The 26048-nt window shown below is 40.7% G+C and overlaps 2 protein-coding genes across 15 annotated transcripts in view; both read right to left on the bottom strand.

Annotated features, from left to right (window-relative positions):
* Positions 1–21230, bottom strand: part of LOC307029003 (dedicator of cytokinesis protein 9) — a 72057-nt gene extending 50827 nt beyond the window's left edge. For 5 of the 14 annotated variants that reach the window (XM_079664531.1, XM_079664520.1, XM_079664525.1 and 2 more), the window contains exon 1: positions 172–578. In XM_079664531.1, the coding sequence (XP_079520657.1) occupies positions 172–339 (168 nt within the window). In that variant the 5' untranslated portion in view covers positions 340–578. Of the gene's footprint in view, positions 1–171; positions 580–20810 lie in introns of those variants that run through there. The other 9 variants (XM_079664528.1, XM_079664519.1, XM_079664530.1 and 6 more) reach the window with 5 other exon arrangements.
* An 868-nt stretch (positions 21231–22098) lies between these two features.
* The window catches only part of LOC307028076 (FERM, ARHGEF and pleckstrin domain-containing protein 1), a 56083-nt gene continuing 52133 nt past the window's right edge, over positions 22099–26048 (bottom strand). The window contains exons 25-27 of the mRNA XM_079662829.1: positions 24482–24589; positions 23391–23542; positions 22099–23303 (exon numbers count right to left, since the gene is read on the bottom strand). Of these exons, the coding sequence (XP_079518955.1) occupies positions 23222–23303; positions 23391–23542; positions 24482–24589 (342 nt within the window). The 3' untranslated portion in view covers positions 22099–23221. The remainder of the gene's footprint in view (positions 23304–23390; positions 23543–24481; positions 24590–26048) is intronic.

Here is a 26048-nt window from a genome sequence, read left to right as displayed (position 1 = left end):
CACACACACACACACACACACACACACACACACACACACACACACACACACACACACACACACACACACACACACACACACACACACACACACACACACACACACACACACACACACACACACACACACACACACACACACACACACACACACACACACACACACACACACCTTGAGTACTCTGGGTGTTGGGAAAGCTCTGGACTCTCTCCGGCTCAGCGCCCTCTCAGCCTCAGACGGCCCGATGGGCTCCCCTCCCTTACAGATGTAGTCGCTACAGTTCCTCTCTAACACTGTGCGCAGCCCATCAAACACCACCGCGCTGGTGGTGCACCCCATTCCTCCAGGTCCAAACAGGCATCAGTCAGGAGTGAGTGACCCAGTTTCCTCGCTCGCCCCCTGCTCCTCCCTTGTCCATGATCTCTGACTCTGACCTGCAAATCCACAGCTCCCGACCCGGGGAGAGTGCACTGGCATCCGGGCAAAAATGATCCAGAAAAGAGAGCCAAGGAGCACAGCTGGAGGATGAGTTTATTCAGTCTCACTGTAATTCTTAGCTGCCCCAGTCTGAGCTCGCAGGAATACCTCAGTCAGCGGACGAGATACAGTGAGTGAGTGAGAGAGAGAGAGAGAGAGAGGTAGAGCAGAGAGCGAGGGATGGGGGATGAAGGATGCTGTGTGAGCTCCACTGCAGCTCCAACCAATGCTGAGCCTCGCATCTCGCTTACTATTATGTACTATCTAAATTCTCCCTATCTTCATTCTTTCATATCCACATTTACATAATGTAAAATTGAATAGACATTAAATGAATCAATCCCTTCAATGTTTTACTCCACAAATTGAGATTCCTTTTGGGAGGCGGATGGATAATTGTGGGATAAATAGGTTAGAAAAACAGAGTCTTATATCCAGAGGGAGTCTGATTCCATGGTCAGGCAAACAGCAATATGGCTGAATGCTTATTTAGTTCAGCTGACAAACTAGAGCCACTGGCAGAACAAATGTATGATGAATCACATTGAATGGTGGCATATGATATGCAGTAGTAAAGTAAGCACCCTACTATATGTTGGAGTACAACAACATTTATTCATTTGTGCATCAACTGCTGCATAACATTTTGTATTAAAACATCAGCTATTTACTGCAGTAATATTCAATCTGTTGGGAACCCTGTGACCCGAGTGGGGAGCCTCAAAGAAATCTGTGTTTACAAAACATACCAAGGACATGGGAGGATTTAAACCTTTTAGGCCAAGACATCAAATAGGGAGTTTTTGTTTTTTTCCAGAAAAAGATTAGCTGCTGCTTGATCACAAGCTGGCCGCTCTGCCAAGAACACAGATATATTGTGAGTGGAACGACAAAATGTGATCATACAAGGGCTTTTAAAAGGCCAGGGAAGGATTCATTCGCTAGCTTGGCATTTGATTTAAATGTCTCTGGACTTCAATGAGGAGGGCAAAAGATGAAAGCAGGAAGGCAGCGAGTATATTGAAAAAAGATTCAATCTTGGAAACGGGCTGGAGAAACACTTTCCTGTCTCTTTAGTTTGTCTTTCTGAAGGGCATCTGAAAAACACAGAGTTCCATATTGTCCGTATTACAAAAAGACATTCACCTGTGGGATATATGGAGTTCAAACTTCATTTTTTGGAGAAAAATATTTAGAAAACCCAATGAATCAATTATCTCGAATCTCTTTTACTGAACCTGAAAATAAGCCTCTGCCAAAAGAGCCAATCAAAATGATTTGCATTCACTTCTCCTCCAGCAAGAAGATTAATCCTGTTAAATGTGATGCAAGCCTCCCTCCCCCAACATTTAAACACTGGATCAGAGATACTTGGGGTTCTTCAGCTCAGAAAATATTTGCTTTTCATTGGTCTACTGGCAGATTCTTTAATGTGCTGAAGCCTTTTAACACATATAGTGATTTCCATTTTACTTAGAAATGGGAATTATTCCTATTCTTGCAATCTAAATCCAAATAAGTAGATTTTGGAAAAGACATTTGTCAGACCCATGTTGTCACCCTGCTGTCGTTGCCCGTGCTTCACCCTCTGATAATGAGGACGAGGGGGGGAAGACAAGGAAACAGGGCAGTGTTCATCTTGGTTTATTTATCTCTGCTTCTTCCCTTCCTGCAGCTGCAAGTCGAACACTCAAAGACCCCTTATGAACTCAATGGGTATTGATAAACATAATCCTGCATGTCAGAGGGGCACGCACATGCTGTATTTACTGAAACGCAGCAAAGTCCACCACAGCCTCCATTACGCTTGGAAACAAACGCATGCAGGCATCTATCCAGAAACTTCCTTTTAAAGGTGAAAAACATTCACCTTTTAACAGGTTCCATTAAAAGGTGCTGACACAAGCACACCCTTAAAAATGTTAACACAGGTAAAGAAAAAGTAAAGATCCCTAAATTCATGATGGTGCACTAAGCCGTAACTGCCTGCCTGCGTTTCAGCCTGTGTTAATATTTCAGTAGTGCTTGACACACTGAACTACATTCGAATGTATGATGAAATGAACTGAGAAAAGCAGCTGAGTATATGAGGGGATCCAGAAAGAGAGAGAAATGTAGAGAGATACTGAGAGAAGAAGGGACAAGAATTGCATTATGCATCATTGATCTGTTTGGAAATGTATATCCTTTTTGGTTTATCCCTTTTCCCGCACCTCGGATCAAAGGGATTTTGGGCTTACTCTCAATAAAATAACAAGAGGCAATCATGCAAGAACCGGTAAAACTGCAAAGTCATAAATCCCCTGTTTCAGGCGAACAGAAACTCTTTCTTATTTGTACATTGAGTGCAGATTGCTAACCCAAAATGCGTACATTATACTTAGTTGGAATAATATGCACGTGCCAAAAATCAATGTCATGTGGAAAGTTTGATTAATCTTTTAACGTTATGTTGCATTATCAAGAAGGAACCATCGTTTTCTAATTCAGAATAAATTGTTAGGTTTGCAATAACAAGCTGTGAAACTGCTGCCAGTAATTACTAAGTAGGTAATTTAAACAGGACCTAGAAAAAGAGATCAGTTATGCACAACTGCACACAGACATTGTTTCAATTGTCACAGCTGCTGGGGATCATAAATATTTAGCTCTAAGGACACAGAGTCTTCTTAAACTTGTAGAAACATGACTGTAACAATGCAAAGTGCTTCTGATAATAACTGCTGGAAGGGTGTTGTATACCATTTCATAATACCTTACATAAACAAAGGTCCGCTGGAATCAAACCCACGATGTGGCTTTTATATGATATGCACCTACTCCCTAGGGCCTAGGCCCTCATCACTCAGACACATCTGTTTTGTTGTATGCATGTATCCTAATATAAGACATATATTGCAGGAATAACAGTTGAAACCAGCTGGTCAAGGCCCAATTCTTACAAATACAAAAACATGGTGTGCCAATACATATTTCCCCTCACACCCCAGTAGAAATAAAGCCCTCCAACATAATTCAGCTATAAATTAAATTGACTTGTTAGAGGAACGCCCATGAGGCGTGACAGCTGGTTATTTGCATTTCGAAAAGACCTGTGCTTCATCTAATCAGGAAGCTAAGTGAGCGTGGGGTGGTTGTGACTTAAAATGAGCTATGAAACATTATGGAGTGTGTTGTAGGATCAACTACAGTATGTAACTACCAGGTCTTAGGTTTGAATCCAGCCTTGTCACTACCATGTTTTCTGTCTACATGTTAAACTATCTAGTGAAAAGAATGACACCATAAAGTTTTGCTGTATTCTGCAACAAGCATACTCTACTGGATATGAATTATTAAGGTAAGAGAGAGGATGCTGAGTCATTAGGCGAAGCAGTTTTGTCTACCCTTGTTTCAAGAAACGCTGTCTGCAGCAAGTGCCTTCAAAACAAATGCTTCTAGGAAAGTACAAATATCGTTTAACAGTTTCACATCTCTAGTTGGCTGAGACTCAGTTGAATCAATATAATACGGTTTATGTTACTGCCTGACCATGTGTCCATTGCAGTGCCCCTGTGCAGCTTGAGCACATCTACTGTATACTGTGCATGTCTGTAGCTGACAGATGAAGTGGTTCTGTAGCCTCTGGCACAACACAGTCGGACTTTGTCAGCCATACTAAATGTTGAGCCGGAGCTCCGGGCAAGGCTACAGTGAGGATGGTAGGGGGGTCAAGTGAACTGTGGCAAAGAGTGAGTCTTTCTGTGGTTGGTCAAGTGTGAAGCTCCTCTGTGGGATGGGGAAGCTCTGCAAGAATCTGCAGCTGCTGAGGAGATAAGAGCGGGGCTGAACCACTGCTGTGAGGAGCTGCATGGATTACTGCTGCTGATTAAGGCTTCACTCCACAGAGTGCTAAACTTCCTGGCTTAGTGTTCAATATGATCCCCACAATGTGTTTGACAGTAGGAACTTCTTATAGTTTACAGCTTCAAATTAAACATTCAGAAATATGTCATATTAAGTAAAACATGATCTTCGTCAATATATAATTTAAGGTATTACTTATTCTTTCATTACTTGAATATTGGTAACAGCCAATCAGAGTCATTATTGGAAATTTTAAACCTTCAACACTTCAAATCAAATCACCCTTATCACATAATATTTTCGCAAAACATTCGATTGTTAAAATGAATATATTCTTTTAAAACTGCCTAATATTCTCTAAACAAATATATGTTTTGTTTAATAAAATAATACAAATATACCAATTGTTCAAAAGATTCAGCTGATAGAATGTATTTACTTTCCTCAAATAGCCAAGGTACTTGACAACAATAAGTAAAATGCAAAACCATATACAGTATTATACAAATGTACAATATCAATTATACTTTCAAAGGATTAGCTTATAAAAAAACAGCCTATCTGCTGCATATGGACACCATCACTGGCCCGCAGTAACCTCCAAATAACACCACTTGAACTAACAGAGCATTTTCAAGCTGTTAGCAGCAAGTGGTGGGTGTAGCTGCACAGACAAGATCAAAGACAGCACATGTGGACAGAGAGGGTCAGCTTGAGTTTCCCCTTTCACACTAAGGAGTGGACAATCGCACAATAAAGACAGAACGGTCCCTGCGTGGCTCGGAGGAGGAGAGGGGAGTTTAAGAGGAGCTGGCATCTCATCTGAGGAGAATCCCCAGGAGTAAGGTCAAGTCCGCAGCTGGCCATGTTTCCATGCCCAGGGTCTGCTGTGGCGCTCTGCAGTGTGAGTGTGAGTGTGAGTGTGTGTGTGTGTGTGTGTGTGTGTGTGTGTGTGTGTGTGTGTGTGTGTCCAGAGAGAAACCACAATGTGGGGCACCACAGTGACATCACCCACATGTCCAACAGTGCAGGGCAGATAAAACCGGCACGGCTCCCAGCTGGAAATCTCTGGGGACTCCAAAAAGGAAGTGGCTGTTTCCTGCTGATGTGTGTGTGTGTGTGTGTGTGTGTGTGTGTGTGTGTGTGTGTGTGTGTGTGTGTGTGTGTGTGTGTGTGTGTGTGTGTGTGTACGCTCCCATAACAAAAGCCGCATCTCTCTGACTAATGTCAATAAAAAGTCCTTAACACAAGAGAGTTTTATGGATATTTTGTCAGAACAATGCTGACCTCCTCCAAAGTTCAACAACAGAGATGGAAAGAAGTAAACGTTTTATTGAAGGAGCACAAAGCACCAGAGAGCTTTTTGAGAAGCGTGCTGCCTCTAAGTTTCTCAATAGTTTGTTTGACAGAAGGGTATAGTTACACATGTGGGTGGGCTACCAAGATAGGCCTGGAATTTCAATAAGCCAAATGCTTCACATTTTACATGCCAAGTTTACATTACAATCCCAGAATACTTCTCACGTAACTCAACACACAACAGAGTGGACTGAATAGGATAGCTACTGCACACATTAAATGTAAGTATTTCTTTGACCTGGAGTTGACATCAGGTTATCCTGTCCCTCTTAAAATGTTACAAACCAAATAGGGGCCACATCCTTTTCCTCTTTACTTGGTATTTTGGGATGGTTTATTTATCCGAGGAGAAGAAAATGACCCATTTTCCTGAGGGGTACCGCTTCCTTTTCTTTGTTGTGGTAGGTCGACCAGGAGCAGAATAAGTATATGTTCCAATAAGAACAGAAGCACAAATTAAAAGTATACAACACACACACACACACACACACACACACACACACACACACACACACACACACACACACACACACACACACACACACACACACACACACACACACACACACACACACACACACACACACACACACACACACACACACACACACACACACACACACACACACACACACACACACACACACACACACACACACACACACACACACACAGTTCCTTAGTGAATTGCAGCCTTGTTGGATATGTAGTGAAGTTGTTTTGTAGGTTTGGTTTATCATTAATAGATGTTACTAATGAAGCAGCAGCATCAGAGATGGTCTGAAGGGACGCCAAGGCCCGAGGGCCTGCCGTCACCCTCTCACCCCTGCCAACTGCAGTTTGGCTCCACAATAAAAAACACAGAGTAATTCCATGCAAGAAATTGCTTACTCAAACCGTCAGTGCATGACAAAACAAACCAAACCAAATTGTAAACTTTAAATCTCTGGGAAATAAAAAGCAGTTTGTTTTGCCCATGAACATGAATGCTAACTGTCTGCACAGCACACAACAACAACCCACAGGGGAGCAGTTAAGAAAAACTAAAGTAGAATTGATTTAATTTCTTATCACATTTCAGCTGAAAGCAGAAGGTGGCACAAACACAGACCCCAGCACACAGAGCATATTGAGAGGGTCTACTCAGATGTAAAACATACACATTTAATAGTGAATGAATGATGTTACTGCCACCTACAGGAACATAATGATACTACACTAACTCCGTTTTCACAGCATATATCCCGTGAAGTAATAATTCATTTCTGTTTCATTTCAAGATGATTAAATGAGGGCCAAAAACATACTTTATAGGTTTTGCAAAGCCAAAAGAGTAATTTACTGTAGATGCAATGATGGTCCTTTCTTCAGCTACCCCACCTCCACCGTGAGATATAATACTCTATCGAGACAGAAGAACACTTTCCTCCCTGCACTCAGATTGGCTATTGGTACAATGCAGCCAGTGTTTGTTACATGTGTGTCATTTCCAGCAGCTCAGTGTGAAAACAATCATTCCCAACAATCACTAAACAGGAAAAAGAGGTGACCGTTTACAGACTGGACTGCAGAGGAAGAGAGAGTTACAACAATCCTGCTAACAGTATGTTCACAACTCTAATAACTCAAATCAAACACACAGGCTTAGTGACAACTGTGATAAGCTGTGGGTTTTCACTGAATTTGCTACTAGTTTTGGTTGATGCTTGTTCAATACAAGCTAGGAAACCAAAACATCCAGGTGTTCTGTGTGGCACCAAATAAAAAAATTGACAAGCTGTCATCACTGTGGTGTGTGATTTAACCATAACGACCCTCACCAGGTCAGCGGCCTGCACCCAGGTGTGAGGAGGTTTTAGAGAGAGTGCTGTCATCATGTTCAGGCTGTGACATGCAGCACTGCAGCTGAGAGCTGAGAGATCCTGAAACAAGCCCGTACTGGCACGAGGTGACGCGGAACAGCTACACCATTAGTCACGAGGCCAAACATTGTTTTAAAGGCTGTAACTAAAGAAGGTACTGTACAGCACACAGTGAGCTTCCTCTCTGCATGTATCAACCAGGTGTGGTAATGGAACATTTCCTGCAGTAACAAGACTCATTATGTCACAGAGGGTACTCTATTCATTTGAAATAATTTCGAAACCATTCATATGTGAAACCATATTACTCATTTAATACAATCTACCAGAGAATACATTAATGTTGTTTCACTAAATGTTGATAGTTTAAAAAAAAAAGAGTGAGTAGATTTAAGCTGTATACATCTGGCTAGCTTTCTTAAATGTAATAATAAATAACCAACTACTGAAACATAATACGTATGTTTAAATCCATCTACCAGTAATTGCAGGCTTCAGTTGAAAAAATAAATGACTCAAAGCCTAATCATTAACAGCTAAATGACACACTAAGTAAGAATTCTTAAAAGAAAAATGAAGCAATCAGCAGTTAAACCATAATCCAGATATATTGTTTTCATTTTAGAGCAGTTTATGGATAATATCCTCAAATAGTTTTAAGAAACAGATTTACTCAAAAATGCATCAATGAAGGCCAGTTGGACTGAGCAGATGAAATAGCAGCAGTTGTCTCAGCGTGTTACTGTATGAACATTTAATATTGAAGGTGTCAGGTGAGGAATGAAAAGGCAAACTAAGGAAGTTATTGTTAATCTAATCTAGGGCATTCTGGGAGTTAGGTGTAATTCTGAGCTGTAGTGAGAGGATGGATTAATGTATATAGCCTCTAAACTGCAAAACAGCATGAGACAGGATTTAATGCGAAAGTGGAACCAAAGACAAATAGGATGAGACATAAGAAGAGCACACTAATGGAGATAATAGGTAATTAAAGAAGGAGAAAAAATAAAAAGGTAATGAAACCTTTAATACCTAATTCAAGATAATCCACACATTTTATTATGGTATGGGAGCGACTTGAAGGCGCCGTGTTGCAGGGAGATAATTGGGGGGTTGGAGGGTTTAAGGGGCAGGAGTGTGGGGACCTTAAAGGATCGGTTAATCTTAGTTGGCTCTTTGTTTGTAATCAGTGGCAATCCTCTTGAGTCTGGTTCAATGAACGCTGCTGACAATCAAGGGAGACAGAGAATGGAGGAGGAGATGAACGCATGTCCCTGCACCTGCACCACTGAAGTGGCGGTGGATTTAACCGTAATAATACCCAGCAAAGCTCCCTGGGGAGGACCCAGTCAGATACCAGAAGCTGTCATCCATCATGGTGACTGCAAAGAGGATAAGATATTTTTATTTTCCAGACCCAGGAATTGTTTTGTAAGTCTAAACTGCATCAATCTTGCATGTAAAATCAGATGATATGATGATATATATTATACACAATAAGGGGATGAAAAATGTTTAACCATCTATGACTCACAAGCGCAATATGGTTATTTTAACGATACACCTCGATTACATCTTCTAAAACCGGTATACAAAATAATATACTTGACACTCCCATTAGTATGTTGATGTCATTTGAGTCCCTGATACGACAGCTAAATGTATTATTTTTGAAGTGTAAACTGTATTGGGACAATGCGGCATTGTTATCGGTAAATAAAATAAATTATATAAATGTATATAATACAATACATACTGGCAATAGACTTAGATATCATGATCATTTTGGTGATTATTATTTAATAATATACGTTATCATTAGGTTATCTCTCCTCATAAGATTGGTATTGAAATTGTTTTAGGATATCCAGGAATGGCACCTCGCCTTCTTCCTGTTGTAATCACACTTTGTTGGCACAGCCTTAGCTCACCAATCTGTGCACCGACAACCCCTCTCAGAGCCCCCCACCCTTCCTGGCAGAGGAAACATGTTATGGGATACATTCCTATTGTAGAAAATTCTGTCAATATTGAACTGAATTTGGTCTCATCTCTGTCCCTTGATTAGACAACTTTTTAATGATAGGAACACCCCTCTTCGTCCAGTAACACACCGTGTCCTGTGAAAAAGAACATCTCATTACTTGTTGCTGATCCCATCTCTGTTGTTAGCATTTTGTGAGATTTAACCAGCATCAGGGATCAGGTTAATACCAAAATGAGCAGGGTGGCTGCTATAGCAACTAAGATGGATTTGGATGCATTAGACATTTTGAAGTCTTAAGTGACTCACTTGAGAAAGCACCATTTAAGAAACAGAAAATGGATAATAGCTGCAAAAAAACTATTCTACACTAATCTTAAAGAGTCCAAAACTTTTGTTTAAGACATGTTTGACTTGAGAATGAAATATCCGATATCAGTGGGGGATGGTGTTGTTGGTTTTCAAAGACTGAGTGGAGACACTAAAGGAGATTAAGTCAAGTCAGGGATACTGAGCCATTTATCTGCACAATAAAGAACAGGGATGTGATACTGCATGCTTATGATGTTACACCATGCAGGGCGTTTTAGGCACATAATACAGCCTAACACGTGCCGAATGTCAACAATGCACCGTCCAGGAGCACTTTGTCCTCCTCCACCAAACAACTGTGATTAGGAGCAGGCCTTCAGGCACACAGCCACACTGCTGCTCCTCCACAAACACCACACAGCTATCTTTATTTATCCACCCAGGCTAGGGACACTTCCACTCTGTAGTGCACACTTAGCCAATCCTGCCTTACGATGCTAAGTCCCTTGAAAAACAAACGGGGAGCAAACAAAAACAAAGGCCCCAAAGAGAGCTCTGCCTCCACTGTATGCACAGGCTTTGACAGAAAAACCAAACACTGGCTACCACAGTCATTTCATTTCATACTGTGTAAGACTTTCATTTATTTCTTCATGCTTATGAACACATTTTCATCCCTCTCATTTTTCTGAATGTCAGCTGAAATAACTGCAGACGAAAGGGATTTATAAAAAATAAAGGGCCACAAATATCAGTGGATTTGTCCCTTTAACCAGAACTCATTTGTTTATTGTGGGCAGCGAGTGCACAATGGCCTGTTTCAGCTTTTTAAGACGAAAAAAAAAAGAGCTCAGCGTTCATGTACATTTTTCTTGAATGGGAAAGCAACTCATCAGGATTCCTTTCCCATCTGACAGCTTGCCAAAACTTTGTTTTGTGAGTGCTTATCATTGAACATAATGTCTCTGCCAGTGGAACAGTACATTTTTCTAAAGTACTCCATTTATGAGCCTTGAGGGAATATTTGATACTTTATGTGTCAAGCTTATGAAATACAAAGTATTGCTAGTAAATCACAAAGTTTTTGGCTCAGCAGATTGTCAAAGAGAGATTTCCCCTCTAAAATTCATAGTCTTTTTTAATTCAAAGTACAGCCCAGCAAAGGATGACTGAAGCACTTACCTGTTGTACTGTTATGTTCCCTTAAAGTGGACCTATCATGCTATATTTGAATAATATCGTGTAGGACCATACCTATATAAGGCAAATTTATACTTTTTATTTTTCAAAATACCAAACAGATCATGCATTTGAGCCATTCCTTATTTCACTCAATTTAACACTGTCTTTGCATGGGCTGATTCTGTGAGAACAGCACCATCTACAGGCCTGGCATATGTACTACAGCGTCTCCAGCGCTTTCCAACGGCAATGTCCGTGGCTGTCTCCTCCTGATTGGTGGAGTTGGCCCAATAGCCGTAGCGCCACTTCTGTGACGTCATAGAAGTGTTCAACTCTGGATCAGTCTGTATCAGATCCGTTGCAGCCCCTTTTTAAGAGATTTGGGTATGGAGGAAAATAGAGAGGGTTGTGTTTTCTGACTCTTGGTGAGTTCCCTGGAACACCGGGGACACATATTGATGTATAAAAGACGTACAAAAGTGCATTTTGCATGATAGGTCCCCTTTAAGTAAATGATCTGAGTAATTCTTCCATAGCTTAAATACATGTTTTGCTAACTCAAAAATCTCCCAAAACAAAGTTAACATCCAAAGGTGAGATTCAACTCCTGCCCAAAACCACCCAGGCTAGGCCCGCCTCCTCCAGGTTGAGCCCCTCCCCCTCACTCCCTCTCTGCCTACAGTGTATCAGAGGGAGGAATGTCAGCTATGCAGCCGGCCTGGTGAAAAGTCATTAGAGTGTATCCCCTCCGGCTGTGGCAGGTCCCATCCACACACTGCACAGTGCACAAAGCCACAAGAATGAGCGCTTAGACGAGCAGAGATTCTCTTTAATTAAGCTAACAGCATGCACTGTGGGAAAGAGGGAAACTTCCCTTAGAGGAGCCTCTTACTTTTTTCTATTTACTTAAATACTGATGCATTTGCCCTCCACTGCTTTGGTACTTTGGGGGAATTTAAATAAGAGCGTGAAACTTTCAGGGAAATCCCATATGAACGCCGATAACCTCAGTGGTTACTTACACTTTCATCTCTGCATGCTGATAGCAGGGAGGCAGCAGCGCAGCAGGAATTTTAAGTAGTTCCACAAACACTTCACAGCAGCCCTCAATCCTCATCACAAAAGAATATACATATTTCACAATCATTTCCAAACACACCTAATATTTGACTCTTCTTGGCAATTCTTCTTGGTAATCCTTGTATTGTAAATGTTTAAACATTCAGTATTCTCTTTTGCACAGATCCCTTATAAAAGGTTTAGCTCTAAATCTCAGTACCGGAAACTAGCTTTTGTATTGGCATATTGTATGCTAATCCATCCCTCAGTGTTACAACACATCCGACAGCTGCTGATCCTGGGTTGATCCGCGTAGCGAGTGTGAATGGGAGGTCACTGACCACAACCAGGCAATGTCAGAGGGAGAGATATGGTGAGTAAAGCTGATTAACCTACTCTGGGAATTGGTTGTTAGCTTGACACTAAATCCCAGGAGTTACACAGTAGAGTCAGAGATACAGTAATACCACAGGTGCACAAATAACACAAACAGGAGGGTTTTTTTGTAATTATAATTAGCCATATTGTAATAGTGATAGCTGTAACGAATAGTTCAAAGCTTGATAAAAAAAAAGTTGAATTTTTTTAATTCGGCACAGTGCAGATAAAGATTAAATACTTATACTTAATAATAATAATAATAATAATAATAATAATAATAATGGGTTTCATTTATAAAGCACTTCATATTTTACTTCAAATCCCGAATACAATACGGTAAAATTTATAAAAAGCAATAAAAACAAACAATAGAAATAAAATAAAATAAAAGGGGGGTAATAAATAAATAAATAAGAGGTCTAGGGAAAGGCTCTATTGAACAGATGGGTTTTGAGGCCTTTTTTAAAAAGGCCTCCATGGTGGCTATTATAAATACTATAATACTTTAATAAATAGAACTGCGGCTGCATAGCACAATTTGTAGTTGTATTGTGGTCCAGATAGTTTCGATAACATAGCAATGTAAAGTCAAAAAGTGAAGATTTAATAAAAAAATTGGTCGGCATGAACGTGTATTCTCACAGCACTTAAATGTACCCTTATATAATCACAAAAATAAGAAAATGTTGAATGATTTTTTTAAAGCTTTATTTGGTAAAGCCCTAATATGCTGAAAATGTCACTACATAAACCCACACATGTCAAACTCATGAGGCTACATAAGTGTTTCTAAGACTTAAAGTTGATCAAGGTTATCATGGCTCAAAAGGTTCAAAGTGCTAAAGTGTAGCATACATCAAGGGAAGTCACCTCCACACACATCAAGTAAAGAATTGAGTGAATGCAATTCATTGGGTGGAAAAAATAATGACAAGGTTAACAGAGTTAGAATACCCTCCAATCTCTTCTGTCATGGTAACAGCCGTTTTCCCACAATTACAAGTTAATGGTCAGTTGCAGTGAAAGATGGGAGGGTTCATAAAGCATTACTTTTATAGACAGCTCAAGGAGGCTCTGGGAGTAAATGCACCTCACAAATAACATACAAGGACTTAAAAGGAAGTCTGTTAGTCATTAGTCTGCTCTTTCTAGACATTTCTCCATCAGCCGACATGGATGTTGTTGTTCAGTCAGGAGTGCTGTAGTGGTTTACAGGCTTTAATCCAATGAGCCTAATCTGTAGGATAGTGCATGTGTGCAGAGGAATGATGGCTGCCTTTGGAGCTTTATGCTTGACCAGTTTCACCCCATGGCAAACACTCAGGGCGGCCTCTTTCAAATCTAATGAATCAGTGGTGGCGCGAGAAGCAGTATCCACCTACACTTTATATATTTCTCTCATTCACTTGCTCATGTGTGGGCTGGGCCCTGTAAAGACCTGTTGTACTGCCGCAATTCATGTGACTGTTACAAGCAGCTTGGGGCTAATGTGGACTCTTCATGTTTGACTGCACTCCCTCACAAGGCTTTGCAGAGTAGAGCTGTTGTTTCCAATCAGGCCCTAAGTTAAGATGAAAATAGGTGACAGGAAGGGGATATGGAAAACTGCATTTTGAATTGTTAACACACTCCAACAAAGCATTGTAGTTTCTTTTATAGTTTACCAGCATTTAGAAATGGTTAACTGGAAACCTTTTTGAGATGGTCTTGACTTTTGACATTGTACGAAAAAAATTCCTGTTTCTCCTACCTGGCCCATTCATTAAGTATGTCTGAGAGAAATTTTGATATTTAGCTGGTGTAATGTTTGTACAATGATTACCATCTTAGTTTAACTTGTTGCTTAGTACCAACAGTTATTGGCAGTAAAGGTGTGGCTGATGGGGTGATCAGGTTTACATATTGCATTAAATGGAATAATGACTCAATAATTATGCTATCTGACACATTCACCAACGTTTTCCAGAAGAGAACACAACACATAAACATGATGGCAATCCTTCTTATAAACGCAGAGCCGAGTGGTTGACAAACTGACAGAACGACCAAAAAGTTCATGACATCTCTGGAGCCACAGAGCTAGCATGAATCATTATCAGCTAGATTTGATTTCTCCATAAAGATACCAAAGATATGTTGTGCAGTTTTTTGCACATCCTGTAAACTGCATTCTCTCACCAATCTCATTCTTTAACAGATCAAAGACGATGATGAGTTGATATCAGTTAACAGAGCAAGGCCAACTGGATTAACCACATAGCTGACAAACCTCAGAAATAGCAACCTTAATGACTTAGAGCAGGGGTTCGCAAAGTGAGGGTCGCGACCCCCGAGATGATTACAAAATAAAAATGAAAAAAAAAAAAAATGTATAAAAAAAAATGTATGATTTTTTAAAATAATTTTTTATTATTATTAATAATAACGTTTGCATAGACATTTTCAGGAGCGGACTAGCCATCTGTATAATTTCCCTGCAACGAGGCTCCCCCTTTGACAATCCACTAGTCTCTGGCACTGTTATTTTGGGGGTCGCGGGCTGAAAAGTTTGGGAACCCCTGACTTAGAGGATGGGAACAAAGCAATACTTCACTTGATTGCTAAGCTGTTGATGGTAATGTGCTGCAACCAATGGCTCCAAAGCAGGATGTGAGAGAAAGTTTAATTCAGACTGATGTGTTGTGAATGTATGGAGGGACTTAGACAAAGCAGCGTTAAAGACTTCCATAACATCGACCACCCAGCAGCTCTATTATTCCACACTATTCTCCATGTGTATAGAGAGAAGAGCATTCAAGCTAAACAAACCAGAGGTGGTAGTATTCCAGCATTCAAAACAAACTTCACCTCAGCAACAAGCCTCGACTTATAAATCACAAATATAGTTGGATAACAGGGGTGTATATGTTCTCAGGAGGTGAGTGTAAAACAAGTCCCAGAGTGGCATGCACTTGCTAACAGGAAAGGACACACTGGCCAGGCTCTTCTGTTATGGTAACCTCCTCCATAACAGCTCTGCTCTATCAGGCAGAACGCTCAGACAGAGTGGGCGTTTTAACAGCGAGCCCTGCCTAAAACTTCTGGTCAGTCCAAATACAGCCACAGGAAATCTGCTCTATCTAGTAAGCGACAGGCCTCTGCCTCTCCCACAAGAAGATGAAGGACAGGAAGTCATGGGCACTTCCTGTTCAGGCAGGCAGGATGGAAAGAGATTGGAGATTTGGGGGTGGCAGTGGCCAAAAAGAGCCCTTTTCTGTTTTGAGAGAGTCCAAATGAACCATCGTGTTCATTTCTACTTCTGCTACCCAAGCATATTGTCTGTGTAACTGAAATAGCAATACAAAAATATATATAAAAATAGCCATGAAATAAGTACACGTTCATGGATGCCTGTGATCAACGGCTGAACTAAATAAATCAACGTATTGCAGATTACACAGTCAATGGGAAACAGTAGTTTCTCATTTCCCACGCCGACTCGGAAATTGTTAAATAATCTTGTGATGTGACCACAAACCAAATCCTGGGATTCTGTCTTGGCTCAAAATTCATATTTAACACTTATTTTTAACATGTGGTTAACATACTTTCTGGCACACCGAGTGGTTTGAGAAAAACTAAAAAACGCCCCAGAGAAATTGGCCAGGTGTAAATCTAGTCCATTACATTTAAGTATTTTCTTCATTTTCACTGGAACAGATTATGTCTGTCTGGGAATTTGATCCTTTGGGTTGGATTTGCTACTGTAGTAATTTGATATGTGGACTAACCAGGCTTGGTCAAGGCTGGATGAAGGAAATCCTTTCAGTTAAAAAAAAAACAAATATCTATATTATATCAACCTGCGTGTGCAAAATTAAGGAATCCTCCCAAGCCCAGCTACTCCGACTGCAAGAGCATTGAGTGGCAAATCTGGTTTAGATTATAACCGCAACTGCCAAAATCCATGCCCAAACCCAAGCAGACACATTTTATAGTGAATTTGATGGGTGCGTTTTATTTCACACTTTCCCTGAAGCGTTTTATCACTGCTCATATCTGGAGTTTAAATGTTTCCATTCCAGTTACTGTAAGTTACACATTCAGAAACGTTTAGAGACAATAGTGGGTAATTACTGGACTGTATAACAGCTGACAGTTGGAAAAGCAGGGGAACATGTGTCTTGACATGCCAAGAGGGGACTGTATCCCTGCTACAACATTCACCCGTCAGCTGTTAAAGTGTACCCGTCAGTATTATGCAATACAACTCAACAGCACCACAAACATGATCAACAGGGTAAACCAATGACGCGCTTAAACTGTTATAACAAACAAACCAAACATTCCTGTATTAGACTGCATTCGTTTTTTCCCAAATGTGCATGAAAGACTTGAAAGAAAAAGAGTAACAGAAAAAAAAAATCCTCCTCGCTTTACACAACATATGCGATAATGTCAGGCCCTTACACACTGGGGATATTACAACAAGCATTAACCAGACTTATGGTGTGACCTATGAGGTGTTGGAGAGTTTGATAGGTTTTGTGGTAGTTTTAGGCTTGTTTAATTAGAGAGAAAGAGAGAGCGAGAGAGTCTCTTAATCGGTGAATTGGTTACAGGAGCAGCCTCATGTATTATTGACCCATTCAGAGAACTCATCTGTTCTCCTAGCCCCCTGGGTTTGTTTGTGTGGAGTACCATTTACCATCACAGTAACAGAGATAGGCAATGCACCCTTTTAGCCTGATACCAACAGGCCTTAGAGGTAGAGGAATAAAGAGGGAGGTCAAGCTGTGAAGGCCTCACAAAACACTGACAACCTTCTGACCGGCAGCATATGTTTGGGGCCTGCTCCCATCATGCAAACAACTAGAGAAGTTGTTTTATTTTCAGTTCTGCTAGACCTAGAATCAAATCGACTGAGCACATGACGGTGAGTGGCATGACTAACAAATCCGGTTCACTGCATGAGAGGACATGTCTTCATCTCAGTGAACAAACTAGGAAGAAACATGTTCTTTCAAAACCAAAGTTGAAAATAAGTTCATGGCACACTTACTGAAAAATACACTGAGCACTTGGGGTAATCCTAGGACTCACACATACAGTACATGTATTGGGACATTTCAGAACTATGAAGATAAAAGCAGAGGCGATACAGATTGGATCAAGAGGGCTGTTTAAAGTGAGGGGTGTTTATCATGTGAAGCTGAAGGGGAGGCCATGGTTTGTGCAGTGATCTCACATTTGGTGAGGTCACTGCACAAACTTCATATTCTGTGCATTGCAAAAGCGGCTCGTCATTACCGGCAATGTTTAACTTGAGTAAACGCTGGCTTCAAAATATAGCCACATGATTCAAGGGGAAATGGAACAGGTAAGAAAAAGGGATTATGAGATAGAGGACATGGGGTGATTACATGCATGAAGGAAGGATCAATGAACTCTACTTGTTTAAGTCAAATTGTAATTGGGTGAAACCACAAGACAGGAAATGCTGTCCACCTGCCAAACAGATTAAGAAGCATCTCAATTGTCCATCGGCCATTTTGACAAGAACGAAAAAGCCTAAGAGGCGCAGAGAAGCTTGTCAATTGAGTTTGCAAATAGGACTTTTCCCACAGGCTTTAATTCCTCACAGCGAGGTTAAGCAGCAACATGTGTGCTCTATTGAATATTGACCATGTTGTCAATATTTTATTCATATTTTCTGAAGCACACGTGAGACCTCCACTGCTTTCACATTAGTCAGTTGTGTGTTCAGTGGCCATGGGCAGCTAATGGCATCACTCCTACATAATGATACCCATCTGGTGTACAGCTCCCTCGGGTCAGGAGCACTGAGGATCTGAGTGGCAGTTAGGACTATTAATTACAATTGCCCTCCAGCTGTTTCATACACCTAATACGCTAACTAAACATTTCCAACTGCTATTGATTTTTTATGTACCCATCAGTCGATTAAAAAATGACATAAACAAAACTCATCATGTGTTTTAAAGAAGTGAATCGGCAGTAAAACAAATTCAAAGCTGTTGACAGCCATCATGGAGCTAATAGTGTTCTCAGCATGCTGTAAGTGTGGAGAAATAGAGGGAAGGCACAGCTGAGAGCTCTGACCTATCACTAGTCTCTTCACTCTGCACTCAACAATAAACAAAGAGGCTCTTGCCAGTGTGTGTCTTCACGAAAATGCACACATTGTTAGAAGAGGAAAAGAGACGCTTACTTGACTTCAAACTGTGTTGAGAAATTGTAGTGTAATTGTCAGTAGGTATGCATGTACTATACTGTATGTTATAATCTAAATAATATGTTTCTGGGAGTTTGAAAGGACAGAAAAATGTGTGTTTTAAATCTGTGTGTGTGGTTAAAGCTACAATCCCCCCTTTATAGCCCTGGAACAGATCCCTCTATTCCCGCAGAGGTATTTACATGTTTCATGGAGGAATTAATTAAAATTGCGTGGAAGGCGGTCTCGTGTACAGTCACATTCTTGTCCCACTGAAAAGCTGTAAGAAACACTTGAACAACACAGCAATATGTTCACTCCAACAGATTACATATCCACACCAAGAGCCAGAGGGGTGGCCAAAGGCGACATGGACCCCTCTGAAATCAGATTGGCCCCTTTGATGCCCCACTACCGTGCGAAGATGACAGGTAGTTCACTGGTTTATAAGTAACATGGAAGGATTACCTAACAGGCCTACCAGGTAGGATGCAAAACAATTCAAAACGACTCAAAGTGACCACAAAGAGACACATCACAACTCCTAAGAGACGCGAAACAACGATAAAGACACAAAATGATCAGAGAACGATGCAAAACAACCATGAAGAATCATTGTGTCTTCTTCTGCTTCTGTGTAGGAGCATTTGATACATTTTTGTATATTTGGACTAAACAATGTTCAGTTTACTTTTGAGTTTACTTTTCAGTTTACTTTTGCAAATGTTACAAATGTTTCCTATATACTTCTTTAACACTGTACACCTTTTAAAAGTGTCTAAACCTTTCCCCATAAGATATCTGGATGCCTGCTTATAATAATACAAAAAAAAAAGTTCAATGCCGTTTCGTCACATTAGCTCAGTCCTCCTTACATATGTTGATTACCCAACATGCATTCTTGTATTCATTTCTGCTCTCCTCCCTCAGGCTTCTCTGGCAGTGGACCCCAGTGAGAATGAATAAATAATACAAAGGTGTGGTTGGTTGGATGTCTGTGATCCTGACTCAGGATTCCATTTCCCTGACAGAGAGCCTGGACGGTGTCCATTTCTGTTACCTAGCAACTTCTTCCAGGAAAGCTGGAACAATCAGCCGGAGCACCAAACACACTCAGAGGCAACAAAAGGGCCGACTCCTTTTTCCTCCTGAGCGCAGAAGAAAACTGATACTGAGGAGGTAGGTCCTCGTCCCCCAGATGTTCCAAAGTGCACAGTCCAATTCAGTTTCATGTCACTGTCACTGAACCCTTTAGATGTGTCTGAAGCATGAAACTGAAGCCACATGCTTTCTCTGGTGAGGAGGCATTATGTCATCTCGTTGAAATTGATGCCCTCATTGACACCAAGTACAAAACACCTCGATCAGGCACTGATTCGGTAGACTTTCCAGGAAAAAAAACACTTGGAATAAATAGAATAAGCAAGCCTGAACGTTTTCAACCACATTGTGGCTTTTTACGAAGTGAGGTTATATGCTAGAAATGCAATCATGACAGATAGTTGTATTGTGCAACAACAGTGTATGAAAAAATCTTACAATATCTTATCATTTGTTCACTTCTATTCAGTTTCTCTCTCACATATTTGTAGATCAGGGGCACACAATCAATAATATGATATTTTTTCCACACAGAAATCCAACATGTGCTCCCACCCAGCTAATCTGAGGTCAGCTGTATGAGGATTCAAAGGATGTAAAGAACTCTGTAGCCTATCATTGCTCACATTACCATTAATACACTGCTTTATAGTTGAACATACTTTTTATGATGTGGTTATACAACGGTCCATCATTTCGTTTTGTAAAAGTTCCCCTTTGTGTATATATTTCTGACAGGCACACGCCCTTATCCATCCACTCCTCACCACTCTCTTGAGGTAACTACACATTTCTGGGCGTACACATGTGTAAAGGTCACACACGCAACAACATGACCTGCCCTTTTCACCCAGCAAAACCCACATGTGCTCACCAAGTTGATCTAAAGTCAGCTGACTTTTTGCTCAAAATGTGAGTAAAAGCAGGTAGTTCCCCAGGGCAACAAAGGTGTAAACTGACACTATACCACTAACCGAGATTAAGGTGGACAAGAAGAAGAGGGGAGGGGGGGAGAGATAAGGTGTGTACTTACAATCAGCACGGAGGTCCTAACCACCTCAGAGACACTTTGCCTGAGTTCAGCCGCGGTGCCAGGCTTCCCCAAACCCCGCGTAAACCTCCTGGTCTCCGGATGCGCTGGAGTACCCATCGTTGCGCACCACTTTGCATCAATGACCGTCCAATCCACAAGTTAAACAAGGTTTAGAGCAGAATCATTCCCGGTGTATCCGCCTCCCCGATCCCCGCTAGTGAGCACGAGTTTGAAGCTGAGTCATGTTGTGGTGTTTCGGCTGATTCACTCCCACCTCTCGATCTCTTTTCACTTTTAAAATACAACGCGTGCTGCATTATTCCGGCGCGCTACCTTTTTCCATCGGATTTAATGTTGTCATAACAAAGTATCCTCTTGAGAAGTGTCTCATTGGCCGTGCAGCGCCAGACAGGAGGTGTATAATCTGTCTCCCCAACGCACTCCGCCCCTCACCGGTTTAAAGGCCTGCCCACTGCCGGCTGTGTGAGCTGCTGGGCCCGGACTTTGGACTGGCAGCACTCTGAATGACTGAACCAATATTATCATAATACCACCACAATTACACCAGAGTTCAAGTTTCTGGTGTTACAACCTCTGTACCTTGTGGCATGTGAATTAGGGTAGACTAGATTACACTTTCACAGAATAACCAGATAAAAGGCCAGATCAAATTGGGTCATATGAAGTAGCTGGTTCACTGACATTAGATTCTAAAACAAGATAAGATAAGATTGACTATTTTCTCTGCTTGTAAGTTCATGCTTTAGGATTATTTTCTGATGTCATTGGTAAAACATATTTTAACAACTTCAATTAACTATTTTGGTGTTGAGGAGAAGCACTATTTAAGAAAAGAGGTGCTAAATCTGGTCATATTTCTTATTTAGAGGCAGTAGGTTCATTATGAAGATGTGGAGCCTAAATCACAGAACTAAATAGTTTTACTTCGTTTAATTTCCATATTTCAACATTGCTAAATTGTTGCTTTAACATGCGTTGACCCTTATTTCATGAAGAACTAGATGCAGAATGACATACACATGAAGTATTGGTGTCAGTGTGCAGAGCAAAAATAATACTTTCTATTGGTTTTACTGTGTTTACTAAACGAGGCTGTGGTTATGGTTTGACTGAACCAAAAAACTTGATCAATGATGCCCTCTGTAGGTCACATGTGTAAAAACACTGAAGGGCTGCCCTGCTTTAGATTTACTTAACATATTTTCCCTGTTGAAAACATCATCCTAGCCTCTGGAGCTTCATCAAAAAGACACACATAGCACAAATCCAAGTTTGAATACGTTTCTTTTATTGCTTTCATTTCCAAAGAGCTCTCTGTTGTCTGCGAAAAACATGCTGCAATTCTAAGAAGAACTGAGGTTTTCCATTTCATTTTCGTCACTGCAAAACCCTGTTAAATGCATATTTCCATTCATTTCGACCCATAAAAAGATCTGGTTTCTGTATACAGGAGGCAGCCTAGTTCACTGAGGGCGGCAACGCTTGGAACTGAAAGTTTCTATTTCGTTTAACACATAATCTTTAAAGCTTTCACTTACACTCACCTTCATCACACAACGATTCCGAACAAGTCTCACATTTCCTCATACAGCTGAAGTCGAACTTTAGTTGATAAAAAAGAAAATCTAAACAGTCTGAGACTTATTCATACAACAAATATCAGCGAATAGAATATTTACTTTACTTGAAATGGCATTAACCTGGGATGGCAGCTACCCATGGCCACATCGTGAGCAATTCAAGGGTAATTTAATAATACAACAAAATAATATTTTCATTATTTCTTTTTTAACACGAACACATTGTGCTGGGCCAGGTGTGAGCAGAGCATTCACCGTTAAAGGGTTGCCTGTTTAAAATGTCATAGAATACAGTATAAGGAGACACTCCCCAATGTTATAAAATAGCATTAAAAAGTCCAGGACATTGATAGAAACCGGTTTGGCACTGAAGTTGCAGGATATTTTCAAAGCAGCAGTTTTCAATAAGATGAAAAAGTGGAAAAAACATTATGACAATGCAGTGATAGTTTAACCATCCAAGAGGGAATGCTGACTATCTAAATATCAACATATCCTGCTGTAAAACAACAATGATCAAATGTAAAACCAGAAAGATAGGAAGTGGTTCAGACCATTAGAAAACAGTATAAAATGACATCCTTCAAAAGAGGTTTCAGAGTTGAGAGTAAAAATGCCAAAAAATGCAGTCTCTGATGCAGTCTAAACCAGCGGACATGTCACCATTAAAGCATTAAAAAGCACTAAATGTGCATGGACACATAATACAAATGTCCCAGATATGTGTAGAAAATAAAAGCAAAGAGTCCAGAGGGGGAAGAGCAGAAGACACCCGAAGGATCTGTTGTTTTTGAAACAAGGTGAGCCATCTCAGAGAGGATGGGACTCTTTGCTGTTCGGGACACGAGCGCCCCCGGTGGGGACCGTGGCACTGCGGATCACCTCCATCCACCTGCGGGAGGAGAAGGGGTTTTCATCCGTCCTCTAAATACCAGGACTCAACATAACTGTGCATTTGAATGATTATACAATAGCATACCTCTCAAAAGTGTATTCGCTCTCCGATCGGAAATAGTAGACGTGGGACTTGAAATGCAGTTTGAAGACGTAGTCCTTGTGGATGTTTTCAGAGTCTTTGGGGACGGTGACTGAGTAACCCAGCAGAGGAAGGCTGGCCAGTGGATAATCATCCTGAGGAACAAAATAAAAATGAAATTAAGATGCACGTTTATTTGGGTCTGTTATTAATTGCACAAACGATTTGTTTTAAAAAATTAACAATAAACAGATCCATTGCTCCCAATAAAACGGTTAATCAAAAAATCATCCAACATTGGAGGAAGTATACATGAAGTATCAATGAAGTACTCTGCCCCTGCAACTCATACATTTTCATAATACAAATATAAGACAGGCCCAACTACACTAATCTCTATTTACATTTTGGAAGTTTCCCCAACTGTTCTCTTTTTGGAAAAAAAAGGTTGGAAGGTTTTACTTCTGTGAGCTTTAGACAGTTATTAAAATCAGGGAAATGTCTCTTTCAACCATCAACTCAAACACATCTGTAACATGACATGGAGCCTCAACTATTCAATGCGATATTGTAAGGGGTAAAGCCTTTAAAAGAAACTGGTTTTATCTTTAGAAATGACATTTTTTGTTATAAGCCTTTTATGTTATAAGCCTTTTATGTTATAAGCGACATTGACTTTCCTATATTTCAAATATGTTGGAACCTTTAATTTAAATAAAACAGTGGATTTGTTGGTTCTTGATAAGCAGTTGTTCAGAACATTTGTTACTCTTTCCAAGTATGAAAATTGGTTTTGTATTAGTTTCATGATATATTTGATTGAAAATCAAACTTGCTTGTGGAAAATTGACCAGCCAATAATTGTTTTGGTGGAAGAAGTAAGATTTAAAAAAGTTAAAACTGCATGGGAAAGCCTGTAACCCTGTGTCATGGCACAGAGATGAGACATTCTACACAGAGATGTGATGAGAGGAGAGTAAACACAGCAGAGCGGGGAGGGAGGTAAATGTGTGGGGGGGGGGGGGGGGGGGGGGTGGGGTGTGGGGGGGCTGTGATGCGTTCGCTGGACAGAACTGAGAGTGAATGTCCATCACCTGGTGGGACTTGTAGAAAAACAGGCTGAAGTTGGTGAAGACCACCCAGAGCTTCTGCCAGCCGTTGCTGTTCTTGAACTTCCTCAGTAAGTTTCCAGACAGCTGATTCTGCAAAGACAAAACACAGCCTTACATCTAGAGCTATGGAAAACAAATACATATCATAAAATCATTTCTAGCGTTAAATACTTTGATTTTGACTAAAAATGTGAAAGAAGGATTATTAAAGAATATGTCTGGTTATTCTTTCAATACTTTTTTTATTGCTAACAATAAAAAGCCAAAACCAAAAGATGACCGATCCTCTGAAGACTGATATAGATTATTCCCTTGTGCCATAAACCTCAGTTATTGTCTAAAAATGATTAAAGACACACATTTCATTCATGCGTGAGAGTGAACATATGCACTGTTGTTTATTTTGAGTTAATCCCGCATTCACACTCCTGCTGCTGTAAATACTCACTAGACTAGAGGATCGAATGTGAGTTAATCCGCTGCTGAAAATAGTCATGCTGCAAATACAGTATTAACACCTGTCTAAGAAACCTTTGGTAAGAACTATCGCCTAGCTGTTAAAGGAAATCACTTGTGGACAATATATTTGTGGCCTGATTTTAAAGAATGAATGCTGCAAACACTCCAGGAACATCAGAAAGTATGAAAAGATCAGCTAATATCTTGTTGGTTTTGGTCATTTTATGCATTTGCTGACGATTAAATAAATATAAAATATGGCCAGCCTCCATTTTCCTTGTTTGTACTTCTACATAAGCTATAAATCTACTGTTACTAGCATGTTTAATGTGTTTATATTTGAATAGTTTCCAAGCTAAAGTCATTTTAAAGCAAGGGCTGACCTGAGAACAATATCAAACAATTATTGGCCCTTCTATGACATTATATTTCATAATCATAGGAATACTATTGTAAACCACAAGGTTGTATAAAACTAATGAATGTGTCACTGATCTATATGTGTCTTCCTATGGTGAAGTTCAGGGGAACACATACACAGGGCCTCTCCTCTCTGCCTGACTACTTTACCTCTAGACTCCTGCAGGATTCACTAAAGGAGAGGCTCTGAACTCGGTACCAGCAGATAACAGACAGAGGAACTGGTCCCTGGCCACTGGGGGACCCCACCATGGGGGCCTTATTCACACTGACTGGACTAGGGTCCTCTACCACGGAGGAATGCACAGACGCATGGGGAGAAGAGAGAGAGAAAAAACAGACAGGGAGGGAAGGACAGAAACACAGAGACTGAGTCGGTGAAACACAGGCATGCAGTGGCAGGGTAAACACGGAGGCCGACCACAGTGTGTCCAGGCAAAGCTGTGAAGAGGACGTGGTTACAGAGGAAGAGCAGAAGTAGATCAGGGCAAAACAGGATCCATTCTGTGTTAGATTAGGACCTTTAGCAAATCTACGTACTGCTCTCTCTCTCTTTGTATAGACGGTCGGAGACTTCAGGTGCCAAGGGAGGAGAGAAAATACAGAACCACACAGGAGAGCCACACTCTGAGTTTAGATTAGGACGTCACGCAGGCTGCTGTTAGCCAGA

Source organism: Notothenia rossii, assembly GCF_949606895.1.
Source record: "Notothenia rossii genome assembly, chromosome: 2".
NCBI classification, from domain to species: Eukaryota; Metazoa; Chordata; class Actinopteri; order Perciformes; family Nototheniidae; genus Notothenia; species Notothenia rossii.
This window is presented reverse-complemented; position numbering and strand designations above follow the sequence as displayed.